The 23,024-nt window shown below is 49.8% G+C and overlaps 6 protein-coding genes across 6 annotated transcripts; 2 read left to right on the top strand and 4 right to left on the bottom strand.

The window, feature by feature from the left end:
• Positions 1-322: 322 nt before the first annotated feature.
• Triagg1_3300 (uncharacterized protein) lies at positions 323-2,795 on the bottom strand (the record flags this gene model as incomplete). Its single annotated transcript, XM_062897578.1, has 5 exons — positions 323-1,830; positions 1,902-2,069; positions 2,128-2,311; positions 2,371-2,497; positions 2,566-2,795. The coding sequence occupies 5 exons, from the start codon at positions 2,793-2,795 to the stop codon at positions 323-325; spliced, it is 2,217 nt and encodes a 738-aa protein (XP_062757824.1).
• A 1,542-nt stretch (positions 2,796-4,337) lies between these two features.
• Positions 4,338-5,417, bottom strand: Triagg1_3301 (uncharacterized protein; the record flags this gene model as incomplete). Its single annotated transcript, XM_062897579.1, has 1 exon — positions 4,338-5,417. The coding sequence occupies one exon, from the start codon at positions 5,415-5,417 to the stop codon at positions 4,338-4,340; it is 1,080 nt and encodes a 359-aa protein (XP_062757825.1).
• A 1,528-nt stretch (positions 5,418-6,945) lies between these two features.
• On the bottom strand, positions 6,946-8,704 carry Triagg1_3302 (uncharacterized protein; the record flags this gene model as incomplete). Its single annotated transcript, XM_062897580.1, has 3 exons — positions 6,946-7,949; positions 8,016-8,636; positions 8,692-8,704. 3 exons carry the CDS (start codon positions 8,702-8,704, stop codon positions 6,946-6,948), a joined length of 1,638 nt encoding a protein of 545 aa, XP_062757826.1.
• Positions 8,705-10,965: 2,261 nt separating this feature from the next.
• Triagg1_3303 (uncharacterized protein) lies at positions 10,966-13,413 on the bottom strand (the record flags this gene model as incomplete). Its single annotated transcript, XM_062897581.1, has 5 exons — positions 10,966-11,342; positions 11,515-12,036; positions 12,161-12,381; positions 12,433-12,709; positions 12,837-13,413. 5 exons carry the CDS (start codon positions 13,411-13,413, stop codon positions 10,966-10,968), a joined length of 1,974 nt encoding a protein of 657 aa, XP_062757827.1.
• A 4,240-nt stretch (positions 13,414-17,653) lies between these two features.
• Triagg1_3304 (uncharacterized protein) lies at positions 17,654-19,880 on the top strand (the record flags this gene model as incomplete). Its single annotated transcript, XM_062897582.1, has 4 exons — positions 17,654-18,585; positions 18,741-19,120; positions 19,189-19,579; positions 19,661-19,880. 4 exons carry the CDS (start codon positions 17,654-17,656, stop codon positions 19,878-19,880), a joined length of 1,923 nt encoding a protein of 640 aa, XP_062757828.1.
• Positions 19,881-21,407: 1,527 nt separating this feature from the next.
• Positions 21,408-22,988, top strand: Triagg1_3305 (uncharacterized protein; the record flags this gene model as incomplete). Its single annotated transcript, XM_062897583.1, has 1 exon — positions 21,408-22,988. The coding sequence occupies one exon, from the start codon at positions 21,408-21,410 to the stop codon at positions 22,986-22,988; it is 1,581 nt and encodes a 526-aa protein (XP_062757829.1).
• Between the last annotated feature and the right edge of the window lie 36 nt (positions 22,989-23,024).

Here is a 23,024-nt window from a genome sequence, read left to right on the forward strand (position 1 = left end):
GATTATCAAAAGCAGCATTTGCCCCATGTGAATGGGTTAGGCTTACTGTTAGCCGATAACTTACATACATCCAGCATTGCATACCCATTAACTTTGTGTATGTATGTTTCACTCCCTACACCCAGTACCGAATTATGGAGTTGTTGGCAGCTCAATGCTATTTTAACACCGAACCTCTATCTGTCTCATGGGCAGAGACCTCAGATGGGGAAACGAATATAGTAGGTGGTCTAATATATAGTTCTAGTCGGTGGTTTAGTCCTCAGCATCCATATATATAACTCATAGAAGCATCCTCAGCGATAGTTAAATCTTCATTGACCTAGAGATCGTCTGAAATCTCATTGATACAGTTGCCCCTCCCCTCAAGATCTTCTGAAATCTTCTCTCCCGACTCTTTCACGCCGTCTTCAATTGCCCTGAGGTTCTCTCCGTCTTCTACCGCAGTCGGAAGGCCAAGCGCCGCCATCTCTTCTTCAATCTCTTGTATCCGGTTCTCAAAGTCCCTATGATATGCTTCCTGCTCCTGCTTGGCGAGCTTTTGTATGGCCTTTGAGCTCTCTTCTGTTTTCTGTCCGAGGGCTGTTTTTGCTTTTTCTTGCTCGTCAGAGCCGGCACTCAAAGGCAGGTTGGCGACCTGGCGGATGCAGGGGTTGATGTGCGTCGTAGCAATCTCTTGGTACATATCGACCGAGTGCACCACAAAGCTGAAGTGGCCACGCAGCGTGATGACGCTCTCGCGGATTATCTGAAGCGGCCCATTGCTATAGGCAAGGGCAAACTCGTCGCTCGTCTTTGTGATACCCGCTTCGATCGTCTGGAGGTACTGCTCAGCGTAGCCCTTGCAGACAATGGAAATAGTGCTGGCTAGTGCGTTGAAGAAGCCTGTCAACTGTCGTATTTGGACTTGCATTGCCGTCATGATGTCGATCGACTTGCGCAGAATCTTCTTCGTATCCTCCATTGTGGCCTCCTTCAATTTGAGCTCATTCAGCGCCCGCGCGTTTTCGATGATTTGGTTCTGTACTTCAAGTTGCTTCTGGGTTGTCCTTTCCAGATTGTTACGAGCTTCGTTCATAGCGGCTCTGGTTATGAGGAGTTTTTGGTGCCGTTGGCGGAGGACCTTTGAGTAACTCGAATTGCTCGGTGGTACATTCAGGGCTGCCGAGTCCATGGAGCCTCCAAATCCGTGACCGGGTTGGGAGGCTGCGAACGATCGAAGTTTTGTTGCTCTGTTCAAGAGGAAGCACGTGGTATTACTCCAGAAATTAATTTTCTTAATCCATTCGTCGTGGTCTCCTCTCGACTTATCCGTCTCGCCTTTGGATAAGATTGCTGTTGTGACATCGAGTGCTTCATTCAGGATGGCTCGGGCGCTCAAGGTGTGCCTGCTATTGAATTCTCCCAGCCCTTTCTCCAAATCGCCAAGCCGTTTCGCACAGGCCATAATCTCGAGCCCACCATCTTCAACGATGGCTAGCAGGTCTTCGTTCAGTAGCCTATCGAGGTTAAGTAACTGCGTTTCGATCTGCTCGGCTGCGAAGAGAGCGGGATCAATTCCCAGACTAGCTTGTTGCTGGCTAGGGGCCGCATTCTGTTCAATCGGCCTCGCAGTCGTAGGGATTGACGCGGCTGCTGCTGGCGTATTGTAGATTTTGATAGGGGTCCATTGAGTCACGGTTTTCACAGCCTCACTTGCGGCTTTCACGGTCTCAATGGCGACTTTTGGCGTCTCCTTGAAAATGTTTATAGTGGCATTGATGAGACCAGTAACACTACTCCCACTCTCAATGGCAACTGCCATGGCCAGATCTGAAATCTCTATGAAATCTGTTTGTTTCAGCATTCGAAGTAGCAAAATAGGAGGAGAACAAGTGAGAAGCGGCGAGGCTGGCACTTACCACCTTTGGCAGCAGTCTTTTGATATTGGCCTCTGGCTTGCATAAACTCGGATTGAGCATCTTTTATCTGAGCCTCGAGAGTGGCGAGACAGCGACTTTGACGCTCCTTTAGTGCTTTGGCTGCTATTTCCTTCTGTGCGATCTGGACCTTTTCCGATTCCGCACTTGCTGAAAGCTGGCCGGTAAGTAATTGTATGTCTTGGGACAACGCTTGGAGAGTTCTTACCCATCCCGTCTGCCATAGCTAAGCTGAGTTCGCCGGCACACTTAACAAGGGCGTCAAACTTTGCCTCAGTGTCTTGTGCCTTTGCTGCGCACGTCTCCATATCCTCTTGAAATCTTCTCATGGAGCTGAGGAGATTTCTCTTGGCCAATCGCGAATCTTGTAGACACATGAGAATTGTTTGGACCTACAACAACGACGTTAGTCATGGCGGCTAAAGGCAAGTCTCCAAATGCTCTCACTCACATGGCCGGTCCTCCCGAACATGACATTGGTCTGCATTCTGATGGCGCGCATGTTCTTCTCCGCAGAGTCAAATGCGTCAGCAGACTGGTCAACAATTTGAATCAGGGCGCTCGAGAGGGTTTTTCGTCTAAGAAGAGTTTAAGCAATGTCAACAAGTGAATGCAAGAGACCGTGAATTAGGGCAGTCTTATTTACTGTAGATGCTTAAAACCGCCCCTGGGCTCCTCCAAGTGGATGCACAATGCTTTGTCTGAGAAAGCGAGAAGCTTGATCTGTCCGAGAAGATTGATGGCCAGCGGCGCCATCATCAGCATATCAGGCAGGCTCTGACCTTGGCACAGGCTTAGTTTGAGATCTTGCTGCAGACGCCTCGCAGCCTCGCGCCGAGCAACGGCGAGGTCACTGGCCTTTACAACTTCAGCCATGTAAGCAACACAGGTGAAACAAAAAAAATGCCGGGCCAGAAGAAAGGGTCAAGATATCCTCCCTGAAAACCCCCTTTCAAGTCTTCGGGGTGCGTCGTGATTACAAGTAAGAATACATGTATGTAGTCAAGAAATACGTAGCCGCCTCCAAAGATACATGTACGTAGTATGTATATGATCGGAACAGGCAGCCCTCATCCGCTTCATTGGGTTTCAAAGTTGGGCACCAATCTAGTTAATCAAGCATCACGAGACGGATAACAAGGCATGTGTCGCCTATTCATTGGGCGCTATACTCATGCAGTTGCATTTCGGTGACGATTCGGTGACGGTTTCATACCAATGAATTTGGGCACCAAATAGACAGTAATAAGAACCTTACGGAAGAATATTCCTGTGGCCGTGGACAGCTAGCCGGGAATGACTCCATTATCTAGTTCCATGGAGATGGAGTCTTGGACGAAAGTGTCGGGGATGGTTTGCCAGCTATCTATTTTACAGGCAAAACTCCTCAAGGCTAGCAATACGCTCGGAAAGCATGACATAACCTTAATCGGCGCATTGAATCGAACCGCAGTCATCACTCTATATGTGACCTAAAAGCCGCCAGTGAATTCATATTATCTCCTTTCACGCCAAAATGGTTGCTTATGTAGTACATATCCAATCAGCCTCTGAGGCTCATCTTTGCAGGACACCTTTTATGAACGTCTGGCTCCAGTCAACCGACACTCGGCACCACTCACGCCGTCATATCAAACATTTGTAAAGTTGAGGGTGACATGAGCGGTTCGTAGGAGAAAATCAGCGCGAACAAACTTGATATAGCTGACCTAGCATCTCAGGCTGCGGAGCATGCCAAATTACATATATGTTCCTTGCTCCATAATAGCATTGTATAAAGATTATCCGTTGTAGGATACGAATTTATTCCTTATAAACACCGCAGCCGAATGAAAAAGATACTGACATCAAACTAAGCATACAGACTGCTCGACTTTGCCTCAGACTGAGCTTCATCGCCCGCTGCTATACGTAGGGTAGCCCAGTGAATGAGCAACATCCATTCTACGAGGAAAAGGGACGAACCCAGTCATTTGAAACACCTTCTGGATCATTGGTTGCTGAGAGTATGTCACTAGACCTTTTCTATCATCTTTTTCACTGTTCACTGACCCTTTGTTTGTAGAGATCCCAACGTCTGATGTTGCATTGTCTTGACGACGAGTACTCGTGCAGCACTGAATCGAGATAGTCAACTCTGGCGTTGTATATAAACGCAATGATGGCACCGCAATGTAAATGGATGAATAGAGAACACTGTATAATAAAAGTTAAAAGTAATGGAGCATATTAAAGATGAAATGTACTAATAGCTGCCCTATGATAGCATGAAGTGGCGTGTAGCTGCGTGGCATCAAATTCGACTGTGCTGTGTCATGTTTGCTGCTTGGAATTGTAGGGATGCTCTCCCCTAGGTATACGAATACACGTACTTTCAAGTTAATACCAACACCAGACGACCTACATGTAGCCAACGGATTAAGACTTGGGGCCCTCAGGGCGATTCCACATCTTGCTGAAACACCCGCTCTCCTTACCGACCAGACGGTCCTCCTCGATGAACTTTCTGGCCCTTGGTGGGAGCCGCCGCAATAGGTTCTTGCACTGCGAGTCTTGATATTCCGTTACGACGATGCGCCACCAGTCATCCTCGGCCTTGCAAGTTCCGGCGAGAGCAGTGACCAGTTCCACCTGTTTCTCGGAAGTAATCTCCATGGCGCTGCGCCAGATACTCGTGCGCGGCATGAGGTAGTCGAGCGCGTCTCCGTAGTTGCCATCACCTGTATACGGGGTTTCATCGACGGCCAGGACGGCTGGGGGGGTCTCGTCGAAACCCACCGGCTGGTGAGGGCGAAAAATTGCAATGTCCGCGTCAAAGATGCGCCGCTCGTTGAAGCTACCGCCGTACTTCGCCGTCATCTCGATGTTGCACAAGTCTTTGAGCTTGATGCTGATCTCGTAGGGCAGGGCCATGTCGGTGTTGCGGGCGGGCGTAAATTTGAAGGTGAAGTCAGTCGATGTGCCTGAGCGGTCAAGCAACATGAGCAGCGCATCCCACAACCACCACAGCAGCGGTTCCTCGCCACTTGCACGGGGGCGGCCCGGCTTCGCGTAGGGCTCTGTGCGCCGACAAGTGAAGCAGTCGGCATATCTCAGGCTCGGCAACCGGAGCTGGTTGTGGTCCTGGAAGAGCGCCGCCATGATACGGGGTTTAGCGAGCGTTCCGGCCATCTTGGGGCCGAATCGCCCAACGAGCTGTGCCACGTCTTCAGCAGCCTTGCAGATCTCGGCGAGCAGGACCGCAGGCTCTGGCGGGAGCAACGTCCCGGCAGGACTCTGGATGCCTGCGAGCTGGTTCGTGTTTGCGGCGTGCGAATCGTCATCCAGCCAAGCCAACGTACGAGTACTCGTGCTTGGAGTAGGTACGCCCTCCGTGTCATCACTGGCGGTGGTGCTGGGAGCAGTTATAATTTCGTACGTGTGGTCGGTACTGCTGATGCCACTGCCGTCCACGCTGCCGGGACATTCCCACAAGTACGCAAAGGGATCAGAAGACATTATCGGAACCGTTCTCTGCAGAAATGGGGGGAAGACGTGATTTGCATGGATAATACCAGATAGACTTGAAGGACAACCGACCACGTCTTTTATACCCGTGTGTGTGAATCACTGCACAGGAGTACACGTATCTAGGCAGCAAGCGCCGCCTAGTAGACAAAGGGACTCTGACGTGGCAGGACACTTCCTTTGTCTTGAAGGTCTTTGTCTTGAAGGTCCTTGTCCGCCAAAGCCAGGATGCCTCCTTGGCCTATCACCATCCCTTTGAATCTGGGCCCCTTTGTCTGCTTCAACGGCGGCGAAACAGCGGGTCTCCTCCCGCATTATACACGTAGGAACAGTATTTGGACCGAGTTGATATCGTTTGCATGGACTTGGCTTTCCGTCCTTTGTTCTTTCTTTCGCATACCTAATCCCCATAGGTAGTCGTGGGACGCTTGCATCTCTCTTCCCCATCTCGTACAGCCAGGACAATACATGTACTCAGCTCATGACCTTCTACCAGCAGCCGCAGTCATCTTTTGATGCAGAGAGTGTCCCTTCTCGTGCTCCCTTTGTTGCCTTGGTGCATTGCATGAGAAGCTGACTGTGGCACTACAACCCAGGCTCCGTGTGACGCTTGTTAGAGGAGAATGACCCTCAAAGTGGATGGCTATGCAAACCCTTTCCTGACCTGCGTACGGTGACGGCTAGTAGAGTACAGCGTTATATCATTCCCGTGTGTCTATCGCTGGCCACTCGAGGGGCGGTCACAGTGCACTTTGTATCTGAAGTACCCGGGAAGATATAAGAACTTCAAGCAGTGCAATGACAACCTAAAGCATTAGCGCCTGAGCAGCGCGGTATAAAGGGGCTAAAGCTTCTTTAAGATCAGTGTAATAAACTTAGGACTTTAGAGTAATTTATACATTATGAGGGCAACGCGTATAGTCTTATTGAAGAGGCTGCTAGTGATTCGCAGTTCCTTCACGAGGCTTTATCACACGTCGACACGTAGTTATAAGCTATCTCTTCTTTAATGAAAATCTTCATTAGATGTTTCCATGGTCGACCAGCCCTCCGGGTAAAGCAGTAAATGCAAGACTTTGGGTGGATAGAAGTGATGGGCTATGATGAAGCACTCCGATGCTCTACACTTTGCTACTAAAACGAGATGAAGAGCTTTTGGAAATAAAGTTTTTAGCTTCATTTGAAGCAAGTTGACATGTCAACCTAACCCAACTCACACTTTGGAAACGCATCAGTTCATCTATTTGCGGTTATTTTTGAATCATTTCATTTATTGCAAAGGAATGCGCAGAAACCACTACTTGCATCAACGTTGGCTCTGTTCAATGATGCTGGCACGGCATATTTCTCACGATCCACAAAACAGATATAAGATGTGGTGTGTATACTTTCAAAAACATATCACTAGGCAAATCACCATTAAACGGCATTCTTTATTATTAGATTGGCCATTTTGACGCTTTGCAGACGAGGGACTGCCTCAGCGGCAAAATGCGGGCCATGCAATGCCAGTCAAGTCTTACACCTCCGACTTTTCCGCCATAACGGCTGTTGGTGCTTTAGATCTCCTCCAGGTTGGTAGCCAAGCCAAAGTAGAACCCATCCACTCCTTGCAATCGCTCCAGCCCTTCGATACATCCTCGTGAATGACCCAGATGAGCAGCCCGAGCGTGACCGGCACAGAGATAGCCCAGTAAATGTAGAACAGACTTTCCCCTGCCGCAAACTCCCCGTTCATGGAGAAGATTGACGCCACAAAGGAACACGGCACAACAACAGTGGCTATCTTGGTAAGTTGGCCAGAGCTTCGTGCCATTCTGTTAGCAGCTTTTGTTTGCCTGAACGATTCAAGCGATTGAACCTTGGCCTCGGATGCTTCTTCCATAGTGGCGCGAATGGAATACATCTTCATATGGCCACTAAGAATATCTTCCATACCCTCAAACGTTCGCTCAAGAGAATTCCACACACTGCGTTCGTCTATTATAAGGGGCCTTAGCTCCTTGTCTTTTGATAGATACTCAGCATCTCGGAGCCGAAATTTCCAAGTGATGGCTTGGAGTTCTCGCTTATCAGAGTTAACAGACTGCCGTTTCATCATCAGTCTCTCGTATGCTTTGACTCTCTCGGCTGTCTGCTCTATCTGGTCGCTCTCAAGGGTGGTGTTTCCCCTTTTTCGGCGAGATTCTTCATCCCCGAACATGACATCATGGATGTCGCGTTCCCTTCGCCAGACATGCTCTTCCCACACCGCACGAATGCAGTTGCGAGCAAAATAAGTAGCTGAGAATACATCATTAGTGACAACCATTGCCATTTTGCTGTGAGCTTTTGAAAGGGTCGCGAAAATCGAACGCTGATATACTTGAGTATGCTCAGCTTCTGACGAATTGATAATTACTTCCCGTAGTACATCGCGCGTGGGTTCCCAATTCTCAAGCAAGATTTTGTTATTCCCATCATCTTGATTAGGAGCCGAATGTAGATGCAGATGGGTAAGTTGTGGATCAATCAAGAAAACGGCTGTAAGTTTGTACCATATTTTTTTAGAAACGTGTCCATCGGTTCTTATTTTTCAAGGCCACAAACCTGTCCATGAACCATCAGGCTCGTAAGTCTTGCCCCAGTAGGATATGAAGCTGCGAAATGATACCCAGGAGATACTTTCATCCAGAGGTACTGCTCCGCGTTGAAATGTTCCGCAGAAAGCGTCCGCAACACCGTGGTGGCTGAAGCCCTCGGGCAGTTGTCGTTTTTGTGGCACTGCCACCTTCCAGTATACTGAGCTTCCCTGCTTGGCAAAGCGCTCATCCATGACATTAAGGTCTACAAATTCGTCACAGTGTGACAAGAAGAATTCCGGAGGAATATCAAGTAGAACCCCTAGAGTTTCCGCAAGTCTCGCCGTGACGTCTTCCAGAATAATAACACGTCGATTTCTCTTCTTCGCTGTACCATCTTTGGGGGTATTTTCCCAATGCATTAGTAGATCTCGCGGGCTAGTTGAAGCTGGGCCATTATCCATGCCAATGTGATCTCCTTCGAGCTCGTAAATATCAAGCTTACACGAGATGTCGTGCGGCCCCAGTCTCCACGGATGAAAAGTTTCGCGTTTAAGCATTTGATGATCTGCGATGTGCCTCGCCCTTTCCGCGTAAGCCTTAGTCTTTTGCTTCATTTCGGCATTATCTGCCCAATACGCATCATGATCTGAGAGCAATTAGCCTTCTTCTGCGATTTGTCTCAATCTCAACGTTCAAAGTACCTTGGTCCTCCATCGTGCTGAAAGTCTTGGTAGTCTTCCGCACTGCAGGCTAAATGATAGTATGCGATAACAATGGCTATGAAAGAAATATACGAGCAGCTATTCTATGTTTTTATCCCCTCAGCCTCTTTATATATTGCAAAGGTGGATGGGTCAATGCCGCTCTTCAGCTGAAACATGATGCCTGTACGACTCCCATCCCTGCCGACTGAGATTATGAGTCCCGCCGGTACGTGCACCACAACCACTCACATCCTGAGAAACAACTGTCCTGTGGCGAATCACAGAGAGAAGCGCGGGCAATAACGCATGTCAACAACACGGCGACCAGTCGTTATCTGGGCGGCCGCATTCCCTGGCCCACTCCGTCACCGAAACATGGCCGGCTGCATACATGTATGGGAGCAGGACAGGGATTGTCAGAGCTCAGCCGCAGCTGAAAGACGAATTTGGAGTATAGGAAGCGCGCATGCTGCAACACCGGTCAAGAGAAACCGAAGGGCAAGGCTCCAGGTGGCAAAGTTGAAAGAAAGGTTTGTGGAAGCTATTTTATGTCACTGAAATGCTAGCCATCGCGTTCTTGGAACCCATGTTACAGCGCCAGCGCTCTCTCTTTTCCTGATCGTAGTATATTTTCCATCGCATTGCAATTGCATTGCTCTATTTGTTACCATGACCCAAGCAACCCGCTGTGATATATGTTTACGCATTTTCAGCCGTATATTTATCATTGACGCTCTAGATGAATGTCCAGTGATTGATAATGAGCGGAAGAAACCTCTTTTAAGCTTGCGGCGTATATTTACTGCAGCACCTAATAGCCTTTCTAGTTTTCATACAAGCCACAAGGAATTCAACACTGAAGCAGTAATGAGGCCAATGCTATCTTTACCTTTTACAGCTGAAGTGGACTTATCTACCAAGCGATATTTTGTTGATAAAGATATTGGCCGGTGTATAAGTTTTACTCTTCAAGCTGCTGAGTATATTTCATGGCCAGAGAGTATCAAAGCAAAGTCGAGAGTAACACTACATGTAGTTAAGAAAGCAGATGGCATGTAAGTGATTTAGAGAACCAAACCATGGGACTAGTGAGACAGTGGCCACTGACTATGCATGAAGGCTCCAATATGTCCGTTGCCAGTTTGACAGCCTTCAGAAACTCTCCTCCGCAGACGCTATTGACAAGGCTCTCCAAAATCTCCCCATGGACTTGATGCAACCTACGACAGAATGCTCCACAATATCGATTCTGAATTTCCAGACTTTGGACATCCAGTCAAAAAATGCCTGAAGTGGCTCGCTTTTTTCAACTTGGCCTTTGACGATCGACGAGTTCGCGGAGGTCTTTACTTTCAATCCGGATGATTACATAGTAGTGATACACTCAGCACAATGGAGCGACTTTTTTCCCCGAAAGATGTACCAAAGTACTTTCAGGATTGATCGCGACTAGGTGGTACTAACCTATAGTATCGAGTGGGATTGGAAGAAAGTCACGAACTCTGTCGAACTAGCTCACTTCTCGGTTAAGGAGTATTTGATATCTGATGGAATTTCTCAAGGTCCTTCATCTGCCTTGTCATTCAAAGAATTGGATGCTTGCATATGCGGCCCGCAGTCAGATCCCAGCCAAAGAGGGTTGATAATTGGCTTGACGGCCATGAATCCGGCAGTAGTGCCCTGGTAAGATCTTCTAGGAGAAGTAAAGTCTGCTATATTTGGATAACTATAACTCAAGTATTGGAGGCATTCACTTCCGTTTTTAAAGATATTACTCATGGCTAAATAGAGATGTTGCACCGTTTTCTATCTTCCACCGATCTCGGCTTTCTCTTACCACTAGGTCCCACTAAGGAGGTGAGGCCCCTATACGTTTCTTCATTTATGAGCCAAGTCTGCCATTTTTAGATGTTTTTGGCTAAGAGATTAGAGGCATGTGCTTCTGTTTTTGGAAGATATGACTCAGAACGCTAACTTGTCCCGGTCTGGCTTGTAATATCAAACAGAGCTGGTGTACCGTTTTTTCTCCACCGATCTCGGCTCCTCCATGGCATTAGCACCAACAATTTAAACGAAGACAGCAGAGATTATTTGAACTACGCTGACCACAGGAAGGCATAAACTATCAAATAGGATATTTTTGCGATCCTTAAGAATGCTAACTTTGATTGCCACATATTAACGTCATCGAATAGCTGATTCTAAAGACAAAAGCTATCTTGGACCTTTCATATATTGTAGCAGCAGTTCTACTCGATAGCTTACATTTGCTCAAGACTGTATCATTCCCGACTTTGCGATCTCAGCCCTGCACCATGATTCCAAGCCGCCAGCCGCGATGATAGCCTGCACATTGGTCGGCAGATCGCCGACTTTCTCTGTCCAAGTGTCTCCATGCTCGCCCTCTCGCACCTCGACGACACTACGCTCTATGTCCCAAGTAAGCGTCCAGCCCGTCCGGCGAGTTAGTTGATGTCTTGTAGCCCCGGCAGACGATGAAGGAGTAGGAAAGCAGATACGCAAGCGTTCGATAAGCCTCGGTAGGGTTAATGTCATCATCGCGTTATTAATGCAATTCCGAGCAAATATATTTCCAAAGCTCCCGGCCACGACTAGAGGGATCTGCTTTGCTAGAAGCGCAGTCGCAGCTGGCAGTTTGTCAGTATTAGTTTTCGAAGTGTCAAGAATGGCCGAAGTCACATCTTCCAAGGACTTTTATGTAAAGAACTACATTGGATAGCGGATGACTTCAGGCAGTTCTAAAACGGGGAATAGAGAGGGAAAAGAAGCCCTTGCCTTGTTCTCTTGAAGATCCGGTACCCAGGTTGTATCCTCCGACAAGCACGTCGTTTGGCCTTGCAATACTATCGAAACTAGGGTCATAGTTTTCCATGCAGGCCCGTGCCATCTCTTCTTGAGAGACGTTGTCCTGGTAGGTCAACCTCCCTGGGTATAAAGCATCGGTACTTATGTTGTCAGCGTCACAGAAGAGGATCTCACCGCTGATCTTCTTCGGAAAACCTGCGACAATATCAGTGGTAGACGTGGAGGCACCCTCCGCAGATTCAACCCGCTCGATGAGATCATCAAGCTGCTCTATGATATTTCCCAGTTCGTATTCCGTGGTTTTTTCCAGGCCAGATCCAAACCCATGGACCACGCCAGACCAGTCGGCTGGCACCTCGAAACCGTCAGGTCCAGAGATAGTGCCGCTGAGAGCACTAGCAGCTACGACTTCAGGGCTAGCCAAATATGTCTGCGCTTCGCGGCTTCCCATGCGCCCAGGGAAATTCCTGTTACTACTGCTAATCCCGACATCACCGGGCTCTAGCAGTCCCGCACCTAGTACAAAACTTTAGCCACTATACGTTGGATACGTTGGCGAACCACTAACCCTAGTAACAAGTTAGCAAATACGCCTGTCTGATGGATATGTGGGAGATTCTTACAAGTCCAATACACGGACCACAGCCAGATGGAAGCGGCTGCGCACCAGCATCGAGTAAGGTCTGCCAATCTCCGGCGGCCTCGGCAGCTGTCTGTTCCCGTGCTGAAGCTGCCGCTATGTAAAATGACACTCCATCAGCAACTCGGGGCTTGATACTGGGGTTGGCACTGGCTGCGTCTTTGAAGACTTTCGCAGCCGCCTTGAAATCTGAAGCACGCGAGGAAGTGCAAGAGACGATGCTGACATAAAATGAGTTAACAGACTTGGCGCCCTCAAGACAAGTATCTTACTATGCGCGGTTGATTCTGATATTTTGTGGAGCAAGCTCGTTTAATGGCGTTGCGATTTTGGGTGTATTAGGGCCTGAGATATAAGGGGAAAGAGAAGACAGATCGAGGTAGAGTTGCTTTGCGTATATAGCATCGGGGTCCGCTTGGAGGGGGTCAGCGAACAACTTATCTATCCTTTCATGGTTGATACGTTGTCGAGTTGTCCGGTCGTCCGACATTGCTGCGTCGGTCACCTTATGTCGCAACCAACGTTTTAGAGTTTGGTCAATGGGAAACACTGCAGCAATTAGTTCTGCTCTACCATGGTCTCTAGTGGTCGAAAAGTCGAATGCGGGAAGAACGATGGTCTTCATCAGAGGCGGGCAAGAACGGGCAGGCAAGGAAAAACTCGCGAAACTACTCACTGGCAGAGAGGGCTCCCCACTCGCATGACATATTGGCAATGGCCATACGGCAATCCATGGGTAGGCTCTCAAGGGTCTCCTCGGAGCCGGCGAATTCGATCGCATGGTTCAGTACGTCGTCCTTGAAGAGACCACACAATGCTGCGATCACGTCCTTGCCCCGTACCGCGGGCGGCAGGGTCCCGAGGAAGTTCACCCGCGCCACGGGGGGGACTTGCCACCAGGTCTGTGATAAGGCCCATATGGCACCAGCATCCGTCCGTACAATAGGGGTTCCGAGGCATCCTAGTGCGCCATAATGGACCGCATGAGAGTCCGAAGCAACAACCATAGTACCTGGCCACGCGAATCCCTCCTCTACGACCAATTGATGTCCAATGCCCCTTCCAGCGGGGAAAAAACTGAGGCCATGTTCGGCGGCAAATGCCTGTATCTGGGCATACTTGTGCAGATTGGACGGGCTGGTGTCTTGAATTGCGTGATCCAAACAGATAACAATCTGCTCCGCGTTGTGAATCGTCGTGGCCCCCATAGATCTGAACTTGCGCATCACCGGCGCGGTGTTGTCGTGAGTCATACAATGCTGTGGGCGAAAAGTAATGTAGTCGCCACTTCGAACAAGCTTTCCTTCAGGGAGGCCAATGGCGTGGCGTTGTACGATCTTTTCCGTAAGAGTCTGTGGAAATCGTGGTGTGGAGGAGGGGGAGGAAGAGGAGGAGGAGGTGTATCGAGCGCATGTCGTTATGCGAAACGAGCGGGAGGATAGTAAGTCTGCTGAGAAGCCATGATGAATTCTCCTGTTTGGTAGCCTCCATATCGGGACGCCGAACGATTGAGCCCTCGCCAACGGTACCTCCGAAATTCAGTTTCAGAAGCGATAACAGAGGAGTATTTACTCACCGATGCGAATGTCATATTGGCAGATGCAGCCACATGTATACCTATTGACTTGATAGTAGTATGATAGCGGGAGGATCGGTTTTTATAAAATTTTGCGAGGAAGGGAAAGAAAGCCCCAAATCTGGCGGCCGCGAACAGAGTCCACTCACCGCCTTTGATGCACAAACCCCGTCGATTCTGCCGGCAGAATCAACCCACTAAAGTTTTAGTGGACGTCATCGCTACTTATCAGAGTTGATAGTGACTAGGGTCACTGGAACTTTAGGGGATTGTAACAAGGGTTAGGCCGCTCCCAAAAAGCACGCAATGCCAAACCAATTCTAAGCAGTGCAGCCCCAGATCTGGAGGGAAAATAGCAAGAAAATTCCAAGGAAGAGCCATTTCATCATTCATTGTTATTTTCGAGTCTATAGTTGTTTAAGCAGCTTTTTCTTTTGTATACGGGGATTTGCTACCTCAATACCTGATATTTTTTCTTGGGGAGGTTAGGTTCTTCCCTTCTGTGGAGTCGTGTTGTCAGGCTGTGGGACAATGTGGAGTGATTTGGTTAGCTACCTACAGATTAGATAAGATGGACGAGAGAACCCCACCATCGCTTGGAGCTTCTACCCTTAATATACGGTTCGGTTCATCCTTTCACTCCTCCGAGGGGCAAGCATTCATTCTACCATCAAATCTAGCTTCAATACGATAAGACTAGTATTTTGTCTTTCCCAACAATTTCCCTTGCTCTTGTTAGTCTTAGGTACTGCTAATCTGGCAAAAGCGCAGTTGAATGATGATTGAGGAGAAAGCATGCTTAAGGGAATTTATTTATAGTATTGTTAAGGAAGTCGTTAACGTAGGAAATACTAGCTTTTATTACAATTTTTATTCAAATTAGTAAATTTAAAGAAGTATAATATATTATATATTAATTCTATATATACCACAGCCCGGCACTATATTTTAGTATAGCGCACTAGGATTTACTAAACCTTACCATAATAGGCTAGACTAAGTAGAAATACCGCCCGGTTAGCAAAAATATACCGCCCGGGCAGTAATACTCTAAATATAATAGCGTTTCTTTGTTAGCGGCAAGATGTAGGTAATAAAACAGCCTGTTTAAAACAGGGGAGTTACACTATCCCTATATAATGGCAAAATATCAGATGAGCCTCAACCCCAAGAGAGGCCCGGGTAGCTCAATTGGCTAGAGCGTGCGGCTTTTAACCGCAAGGTTGGGGGTTCGACCCCCCCCTCGGGCGAAGATCCAACCATCTTTTTTGCTTTTGATGCATTTTGTTGTTGTTGGTTGGATGTGGGATGAAGATGAAAGTGAGTGTTGCTTTGGTTGTAATCTTGGGGTTTTCATTTTTCTCCTTTTTTGATCATCTTGGGTGACAGGGGCGGAACATTGGGAATTAATGCCGAGGATGTAAGATGGGCGTGCAGGTTTGGTGATGTTGGACTAGCCAAGCTGCCCAAGGACACTAAAAAGCTAGGCATTGAGATGAACTAGGGATAAGTGGACGAGAATTCATCAGGACTTGAAAAATGGGAACATTGGAAGAGATGTGTTGGCAGGCTTGGTGACAGGTGTCCAAGGTATTACACCTCGGTCAGGCACCTGTGAGGGAACACCTGGTGAATCAATTGCCCACGTAGGTATGTCGTTTCGGTCATGAGACAGGGCAGTCTCGTGAAGCCATCACCACTAGGAGGGACAACACATGAGGCTTCTGGAGCCCCTTATTTAGCCTCGCAGGACGCTGATACTCTATGACAGCGTGAGCACAGGTAAGGAGAGACGGTGAGTAAGCGGTGAAGGTGAAGGGGGAAATGGATATACTAAGTCGTGGCTGTGAAGGGCCAAGTCCTACGCGGGTGGCTGTTCCGAGCTGTTGGTATCTGCTGTCATCCATCCAAATACATCAATGGCAACATGGACTAAATGTGTACGGGTTAGAGGTATGTAAGATTGACAGCATGGGTTAGGTATGTGATGTACCTTATGCTTGCATGTTGGTACCTGTTCTGTTGGTACCTGTTCTGTTGGCATGTTGTTGGCATGCAAGGTACCCCCATCATGGAAGTTTCTATCCGGGCGTCTAGATTGGCGCAGCAAAGGAAGAATCTGCCCGAATTGGCAATCGCCGGGATGCTTCTTTGTGGCGGAAGATGGATATAGGACTGGGGGAAAAGAGAAAGCCCAGTCGGAAGCCTGCAGCCGGATCTCGTAGTGTTGAATGTTGGCAGACGGCGATTTGGGGCAGTTGGAGCGATAGAGGATTCCAGGCAGCTCACAAGGCTGTTTCCGATAACTGGAAGTGGAGCGGAGTGGTTGCATTTACTCGTACAGCATGAAGTAGTTGGTACATGTACCGCCGCGCTCAGGCTGCAAGGGACCAGGACGGGATGGGGGGTGGGCTGTTTAGCGCCCTGGAGGCCTAAAAGGCTGAGGGGACTCGGGGGACCTGAGCGCTGCAGGTGATGGCTGGGGGGGGGGGGGGGGGGGGTTTAGCGGCTGGTCGCCATATGGCCGCCATGGGCACCGTGGCCCGGGGATGTGCACGCGCGCAGGTACAAATGGCGCCTAGCAGGTACCAGGTACGAGGACGAAAGACGTCACCAGATGCGATTTTGGGCGATTCCAGTGCCTGGTGCCTCGTGCCGGAGCGACAAAGAGTTCTGCGACTTCAATACCTGGATCCATGCAACATCAACAAAACATCACACTCTTCGACTCCTCCTTCTTCTCCGCCAGATCCCCGACAAGCCCTTGCACGCACCGCCTCGGCTTCCCGGTAACTCGGTCTAGTAGCGCTTGAGGTTGTCTAGGTATCTACTACTATAGGTAGTCGAGTTTGCACCTGGACTTGCGTTTCGTTTCGACTGATGTACGGCGAAGCAAGCTGAGCGCTCACGGTCCAGGGCCAATCAGACGAGCGGGACAAAGAACATTGAAGCTCTCATTTCCAAGGTTCCTTCAGCTGCGCACAGACAGACGGTCAGACGAACGAACAAACAGACAGACGAGCGGCTTGCGCCAAGTTGATGCAGCGCATTCGGTTCACTCACTCACCGATAATTCGGACCCGGTATGTCAAGGTCGATTTGCCAGGTTTTCTTTCATGTCAATGCTTTCCATGCCTTGCTGCTTTGCTCCGCTGTGCTGTGCTGTGCTGCTGCGCTGTGCTGTGCTGCGCGCCTAAGCCCGTTGAAGGTCAGGTCGGCGGGGCCCCCCCCAGCGCTGTGGCTTGTGTCTTTGTTCGCTGGCCGAAAGACGGAATCCTGTGCTCTCTTTAGTGCTGGGCCCGTGACATCCATATGCAAGCGCCGTTGTGACCATCGCATCTGGACGGCCCTTATTATTAGCCTGGAGGGCTGGTTGCTTTTGGCTTTTCGCTTCTCACCTCAGCCTCGTGTTCTCGAGGCTTTTGCTCTCTTTAGGCTGCCAGAGGGTAGCTGGCGGTTAGGCGATTGAGGGCTTCGCTTTGATCATTGGGTTCTTGGGTTTAATTATAGGCGTCTCTTGCCCGAGCTGACTCAACTCTCTTCAAGGTCAGACAGATCAAAGGCAACACAGATATATAGCCACGGCGCTTCCACCCATGAACAAAGGACGTTAAGCGGAGTGGCAGTGAAGCGCATCACGGACAAAGGATCCAGGCGACATCCAGCACAAAGGGGGTCTCTGCCTGCTCGCTACCCCGTTCGCCGTCCCACCACACACGATCCGGCAATTTCACCATATGGTTCCCCTCATGCCAGAGTTCAGCCCTGCTTCCAGCCTGACCACCCGCTATCCCTCCTCACCTTTATATTGCTCCTGCTTCGGCGATTCTTCAACTTGTCCGACATCGCTGGCTTCGTCCATGGGTTCCAAGTTCTCCAGCTTTCGCCTCAAGTTTCGGAATCGCAAACGATTAACCATGTCGTCAACCAAGAGCAAACCACCAAAGCACCGTCATGACCTCGCGGATGGCCACCCGAGGCAACCGGGCGCTTCCGAGAAAGCTGATGCTTCCGAGAGTGACGGCGACTTTGACAAGGCAGCTGCGCTTGAGCTGATCAAGGCTCATCACTCCGAAGTTGACAGGCGGCGGAGCGGAGTTGAGACGAGCCGTCTCGGGGCTGAAAATGGCTCTCTCGGCTTGCCCCTGGACCTTGACACTACCGGCGCCGAAAAGCGAGTGCCGGTGCCGAGTAAAGAGGAATACGACCAACTGCGAAAACACGTCTTCGACACAGAGCAAGAACTATCGTTTGATGCCCGGTGCCGCTCTCGCGCCACTAAACAGGAACTGCGTGTTGATGCCATGATTCGAAAGATACGGGAGCAAGACGACAGAGAAATCTACGCCTCGGAGCCTAAGCGAAGGGGTTATCAAGGCCAGATGCACGAGCGCTTCGCAGGCGATCACTTCCTCAGCAACGTGGACATCATCAACAAGACAAAACTGTTCGGGATTGCCTCCAAGATGCCAAAGGGTGCCCACCTGCACATCCACTTCAACGCCTGCTTGCCACCCAACGTGCTGCTCGGCATTGCAAATGGCATGGATCGCATGTTCGTTTCAAGTACTCTTCCCCTTATCCATAAGGCTGGGGGCGAGGATGGGTACGACAATTTTAACAAGTGCGAGATACAGTTTTCCATTATGAATGAAGAAAGGGTGAAGAATAAGCTAGGCGATCCATTTTCCGCCAACTATATCGCTGGCCATATGATGAAGTTTTCAGACTTTAGACGCCAGTTCTCAAGCCATTATAACAAGGACACTGTCACTGTGGATGAGTGGTTGCTGCATAAGCTCATGTTCGAGGAGCAGGAGACTCACAATCCCTTCCAGACAGCCAATGGGTGAGTTTTTATAGCGTCCTTTCTTCAGTCTCGTTTCCATTTATTTCTTGATTCATCATGTCACTCTCGTGTGATTGGACAACTTCTTTCCCCCCTCATATTATGCCTTCTTCCCTCTTCCTTTAGACTAACGACTTGCTTTTCCCTCTGTACAGTGCTTGGGAAAAGTTCAACGGTAGAACACGCATGATGAAGGGTCTTTTCAACTATGAGACAGCGTATCGCGCTTATACATATCAGTGCCTCGAAGATTTCGTCCGGGATAATATCCAATACGCCGAGATTCGGCCCAATTTTATGAGCACCAATCAGCTCTACACCGACGACGGCAATGGTACCATCAACAACGAGGGCATCATGAAAATCATCATTGACGAGGTTGAGCGATTCCAGGAAGACACAAAGAAAAGGGGCCAGTTCTTTGGAGGGCTCAAGGTTATATACTGCACACCGCGGTCAATGGATCGGGAAAGAGTAAAAGTTGCCCTTATTGAGTGCATGGAATTCAAGAAGAAGTGGCCACAGTGGATCGCAGGTAAGCAAGCATGTGGACGGTCCTGTCCTCACTTTTGAAAGCAGCGCTCATGTCTCCCTTTTTTCCAGGCTTTGACCTTGTCGGCGAAGAGGCGAAGGGCTATCCGATCAAGGAATTTGTTCCCGAGCTGCTAGAGTTCAAAAGGGAGTGCGCTGCGCAGAACCTCGATATCCCATTCCTCTTTCACTGTGGCGAGACGCTGGACATGGGCACTAACACGGATGGCAATCTGGTTGACGCCCTACTGCTTGGATCGAAGCGCATCGGCCATGGCTTCGCTCTGGCAAAGCACCCCTACGTTATGCAGCAAATGAAGGCCAAGGGAATATGCCTGGAACTATGCCCGATTTCCAACGAGATCCTGGGGCTTACACCGCGAGTGGGTGGGCATGCCATGTATCAGTTGCTGGCGAACAACGTGCACTGCACCGTCAGCTCTGATAACGGGGCGCTTTTCAGGTAGGCCGTCACAACACCCCGAATCTCCTTTCTTCATAGATGTGTGTATGTGATGAGACGTACATCTAACGGAAGCAATAGGTCCTCGTTGTCACACGACTTCTACCAAGTCATGGTGGGCAAGGCAGACATGGGGCTGTTTGGATGGAAGCAGCTTGCCATGTGGAGCATCGACCACGCGTGTTTAAACGAAAAAGAGAGGGAAAATATGAGGTACGAGTGGAACCAACAGTGGAATGAGTTCCTCGACTGGGTAGACACAACACACGGTGACCTTGTCAAGGACGTGGCCAAGATTTGACTACATGATTGTCCTTTGCGGCAAGGCGGGGGGATCGCGGCGTTTTGGTTGATTTGGTCGGTTTCTAGAGCGGATTTGTCTTGCCGTTTGAAGACTAAAGGGGGCTATGCCGGGAGCCGCATGGCAGGCAGAGGCGTTTGCTGGTCATCCAGCCGGTTAGACGGTTTACGAAGAGATGAAGGTCGGGCCCGTTGCTTTTTGTGTAGACACGATACTCTATGTTTGTTGATATCAGATTTGCTTGCGTTTTTTGCACACACATATATATACACACTCTCGGATGGATGAGGTACGATTGATGATTTGATGATGGCTGGTATATGTTTGCACCTGTGTGTGTCACCGTACATAGGCAACAAAAACTTGTTTCGGTACTTTTACGCCCTTTTGGTAAAGATGCATGTGGTCCATGTCCATGTTGGGAACGGAGGCAATGGCGGTAAGTTGAGGGTCGCTGCTTGATCAGGATCCATGCTATTGGATGAAAGTGAGTGTTGAGTAATGTCTCGGAGCGGTGTCTTGCCTGCATATTATAGTGTCTGGTCTGTATATGTGCTCTGTAGAAGGCAAAAGCATGGAGGCAGCCAACTCTTCAATTAAGGATTATTAACATGGCGGACGGAAACAACCCGACCAACTAAGCGCTATACCGAAAACGTTTAGAAACATAGCAAAAAGTAATTGTCAGCAGCTTGCAGAATCGGTATGCAGGCCCTTTGAAGGTTATGATACAGCAGAGCCCTAGTGGGTGGTAGTTGGTTGACGGCTGGGTTGATTGCCGTCCACACAGATTGTGGCAAATTCGTCAAGGGAGAGGCTTGGCAGTTGAGAAGTGATTGATAGATTATAACAACTAATACTGGAGAGGGAGCCCACCTCCTCTAAATATAGTTGAGTGCGGGACGGATAGTCTACGGTAGTACAGTTAAAGGCGTTTGTTAGTAAAGGAAAATAAAGTTGGTGATGGACTCAACTCTACCTAAACCCGAAACCTCAACTTTATACTCCATATCCATATTCGTATATCTATTCTCGTACATCTTACTACCTACAAAGACATATTAACTCGATCATGTTCCCCCATAATGACGCGTCTTGTCTCGCCCCAGCCCGCCTGCAGCGACTACCATTGCACTAGCATAGCCCTCCTGCACGCTCTAATCCATAGCTGTGCGGCTCGTTAACGTGCAGCATTAGGTAAAACCGCCAGCTGAAGCAATGGGCCTATCACATGGCCCTGTTTAACGTTACCTTGTCTTGGATCCATGCCTCTTTGCTTTCTTCAACATGGAACCACTGACGGAGAGGGAAAAAAAACTTGTCCTTGTTCATCTCACTTTCATCTCGTGCCATCGCCTTTTTCTGTCTAGCATCGTCGATTTCTTCGTCTCATTTGCGTCTGGTCTCATATAATTGTCTTTTAGTTCTAGCATCACCAGTTTTTATCGCATCCAATCTCACCAACTTCGTTAGCTACATCGTCCTCTTCATCCTCATCCTCATCTCCAACAGAACCATCGCCGCCAAATGTCCAACCCAGGCGACCCCGGCTGGAAATGGTTCCCCAACGACAAGCCCTCATGGCGCCTCGACGTCGTCACGCTTCTCGCCGTCATCGGAGAGTCCGCCATCGCTGAGCACTCGCAGACCATCACCGCCTCGCTGCTCTGCATGCTGCCCCGTCTGCTGCCCGCGCCCCAGGCCCTGCTGAAGCCATCGCGGCCAACTCGACTCCCCGAGACGCACGCCAAGATGGCCGGCGTCTACAGCGGCACCATCCTGGATTCGGTGGGGTTCTTCGCCAACATCATCACGCCGCTGGATGCTCTGGCGCCGTACAGCTTCATGGTGCTGGATATTCAGCACGCGCCGTCTGTGCCGCCGCCGATTACCAATGCGAACCAGCATCACCACCACCATCTGGACCAAGATGGTTTTCGAGGCTTCATTACTAGACACGTGCCTTGGGCTCAGAAACGGAGCGTGCCAGATGCTACTTTGGGGGGGTTATCTAGAGCCAAAGAGACGGACAAAGCACTGGATCATCGGTCCACGCCGCCAAAGATCGCCGGACCGCCACACGAAGTCGACATCGAGTCCCAGTCAAGAACTCCAACTGTGAGATTCAACTCCGAGGTCGAAATCAACGGCCACCCTGCACCGATTCGCCGACGCACCACGGAGAAATTCCAGGATCTGCTTTCAACTGGAACCATGGCCGTGACGGGTGGTCGGCCCATTGTCCCTCCCAAACTTCTCTCGCCTCTCCATATCCTTTCCGCCTTTTCCTTCTTTCTCAGCATCGCCATCCTCGTTGCCGCCGTCATATGGCAGGACGGCACCGCAATCATCGCCATCACCCTCATCTCCTCGGCCTCCACCGTCGTCGGCTATGCTTCCTCTTGGCGGCCAATCCTCATGCAACGCAGGCACACTAACGATGTACCCCGCGGCGATGTCATGATACGCACTCGAGAAGGAGCCTTTGTTTTAGTTCGCTGTCCGGAAGACGTTGCTCGCGAGCTTTACTCCGGAACCGAAGAGTGCGACTACTACGTCGGCGAGAGAGCCTACAGGTTCTTCATGGCGCTCGGCACAATCCTTCTCATGCTTAGCGTCGTGCTCCTCGGAAACTGCACTTGGAACTCGCAAATCTTCATAGGAGGATCGTACATTGTCCTCAACGGGCTGTACTGGGGTCTGGGCATGATACCCCGGACTTATTTCTGGGATCTATCGCGCTATACCTGGGACGACGTCACCGAGGAAGACGGTCAAAATGCCGATATCGTGACCGACCGAGATGACGAACGCGAGGGCCATCCGAGCTTCACACGGACCTTGTGGTATGCCATTCGCGAGACAAAAGCCATTGGCTGGGTCGAGCGCAGCGGTGCCGCACCGGGCACACCTCAGTGGCAGCAGTGGCTCGGCGAGGCACTGCAAAATGCAAAGAATGGTAACCGTGGTTGGGAGGCCGTCAAAAGGAAGAATGAGATTATGACGCAGGCGAGCAAAGAAGGAAACGATCCTGCGACGCAGAGAGCGCCTGCAACTGAGGTTCAGGTTGCTGGAACGGGCACAGGAACTCCGAGAGCGACGTTTTGAAGTGGAGGATCCCGTTGTTTCTGCATTTCCCATGTT

This window comes from Trichoderma aggressivum (genome assembly GCF_033847375.1).
Source record: "Trichoderma aggressivum f. europaeum strain CBS 100526 chromosome Unknown scaffold_009, whole genome shotgun sequence".
Lineage (NCBI taxonomy): Eukaryota > Fungi > Ascomycota > Sordariomycetes > Hypocreales > Hypocreaceae > Trichoderma > Trichoderma aggressivum.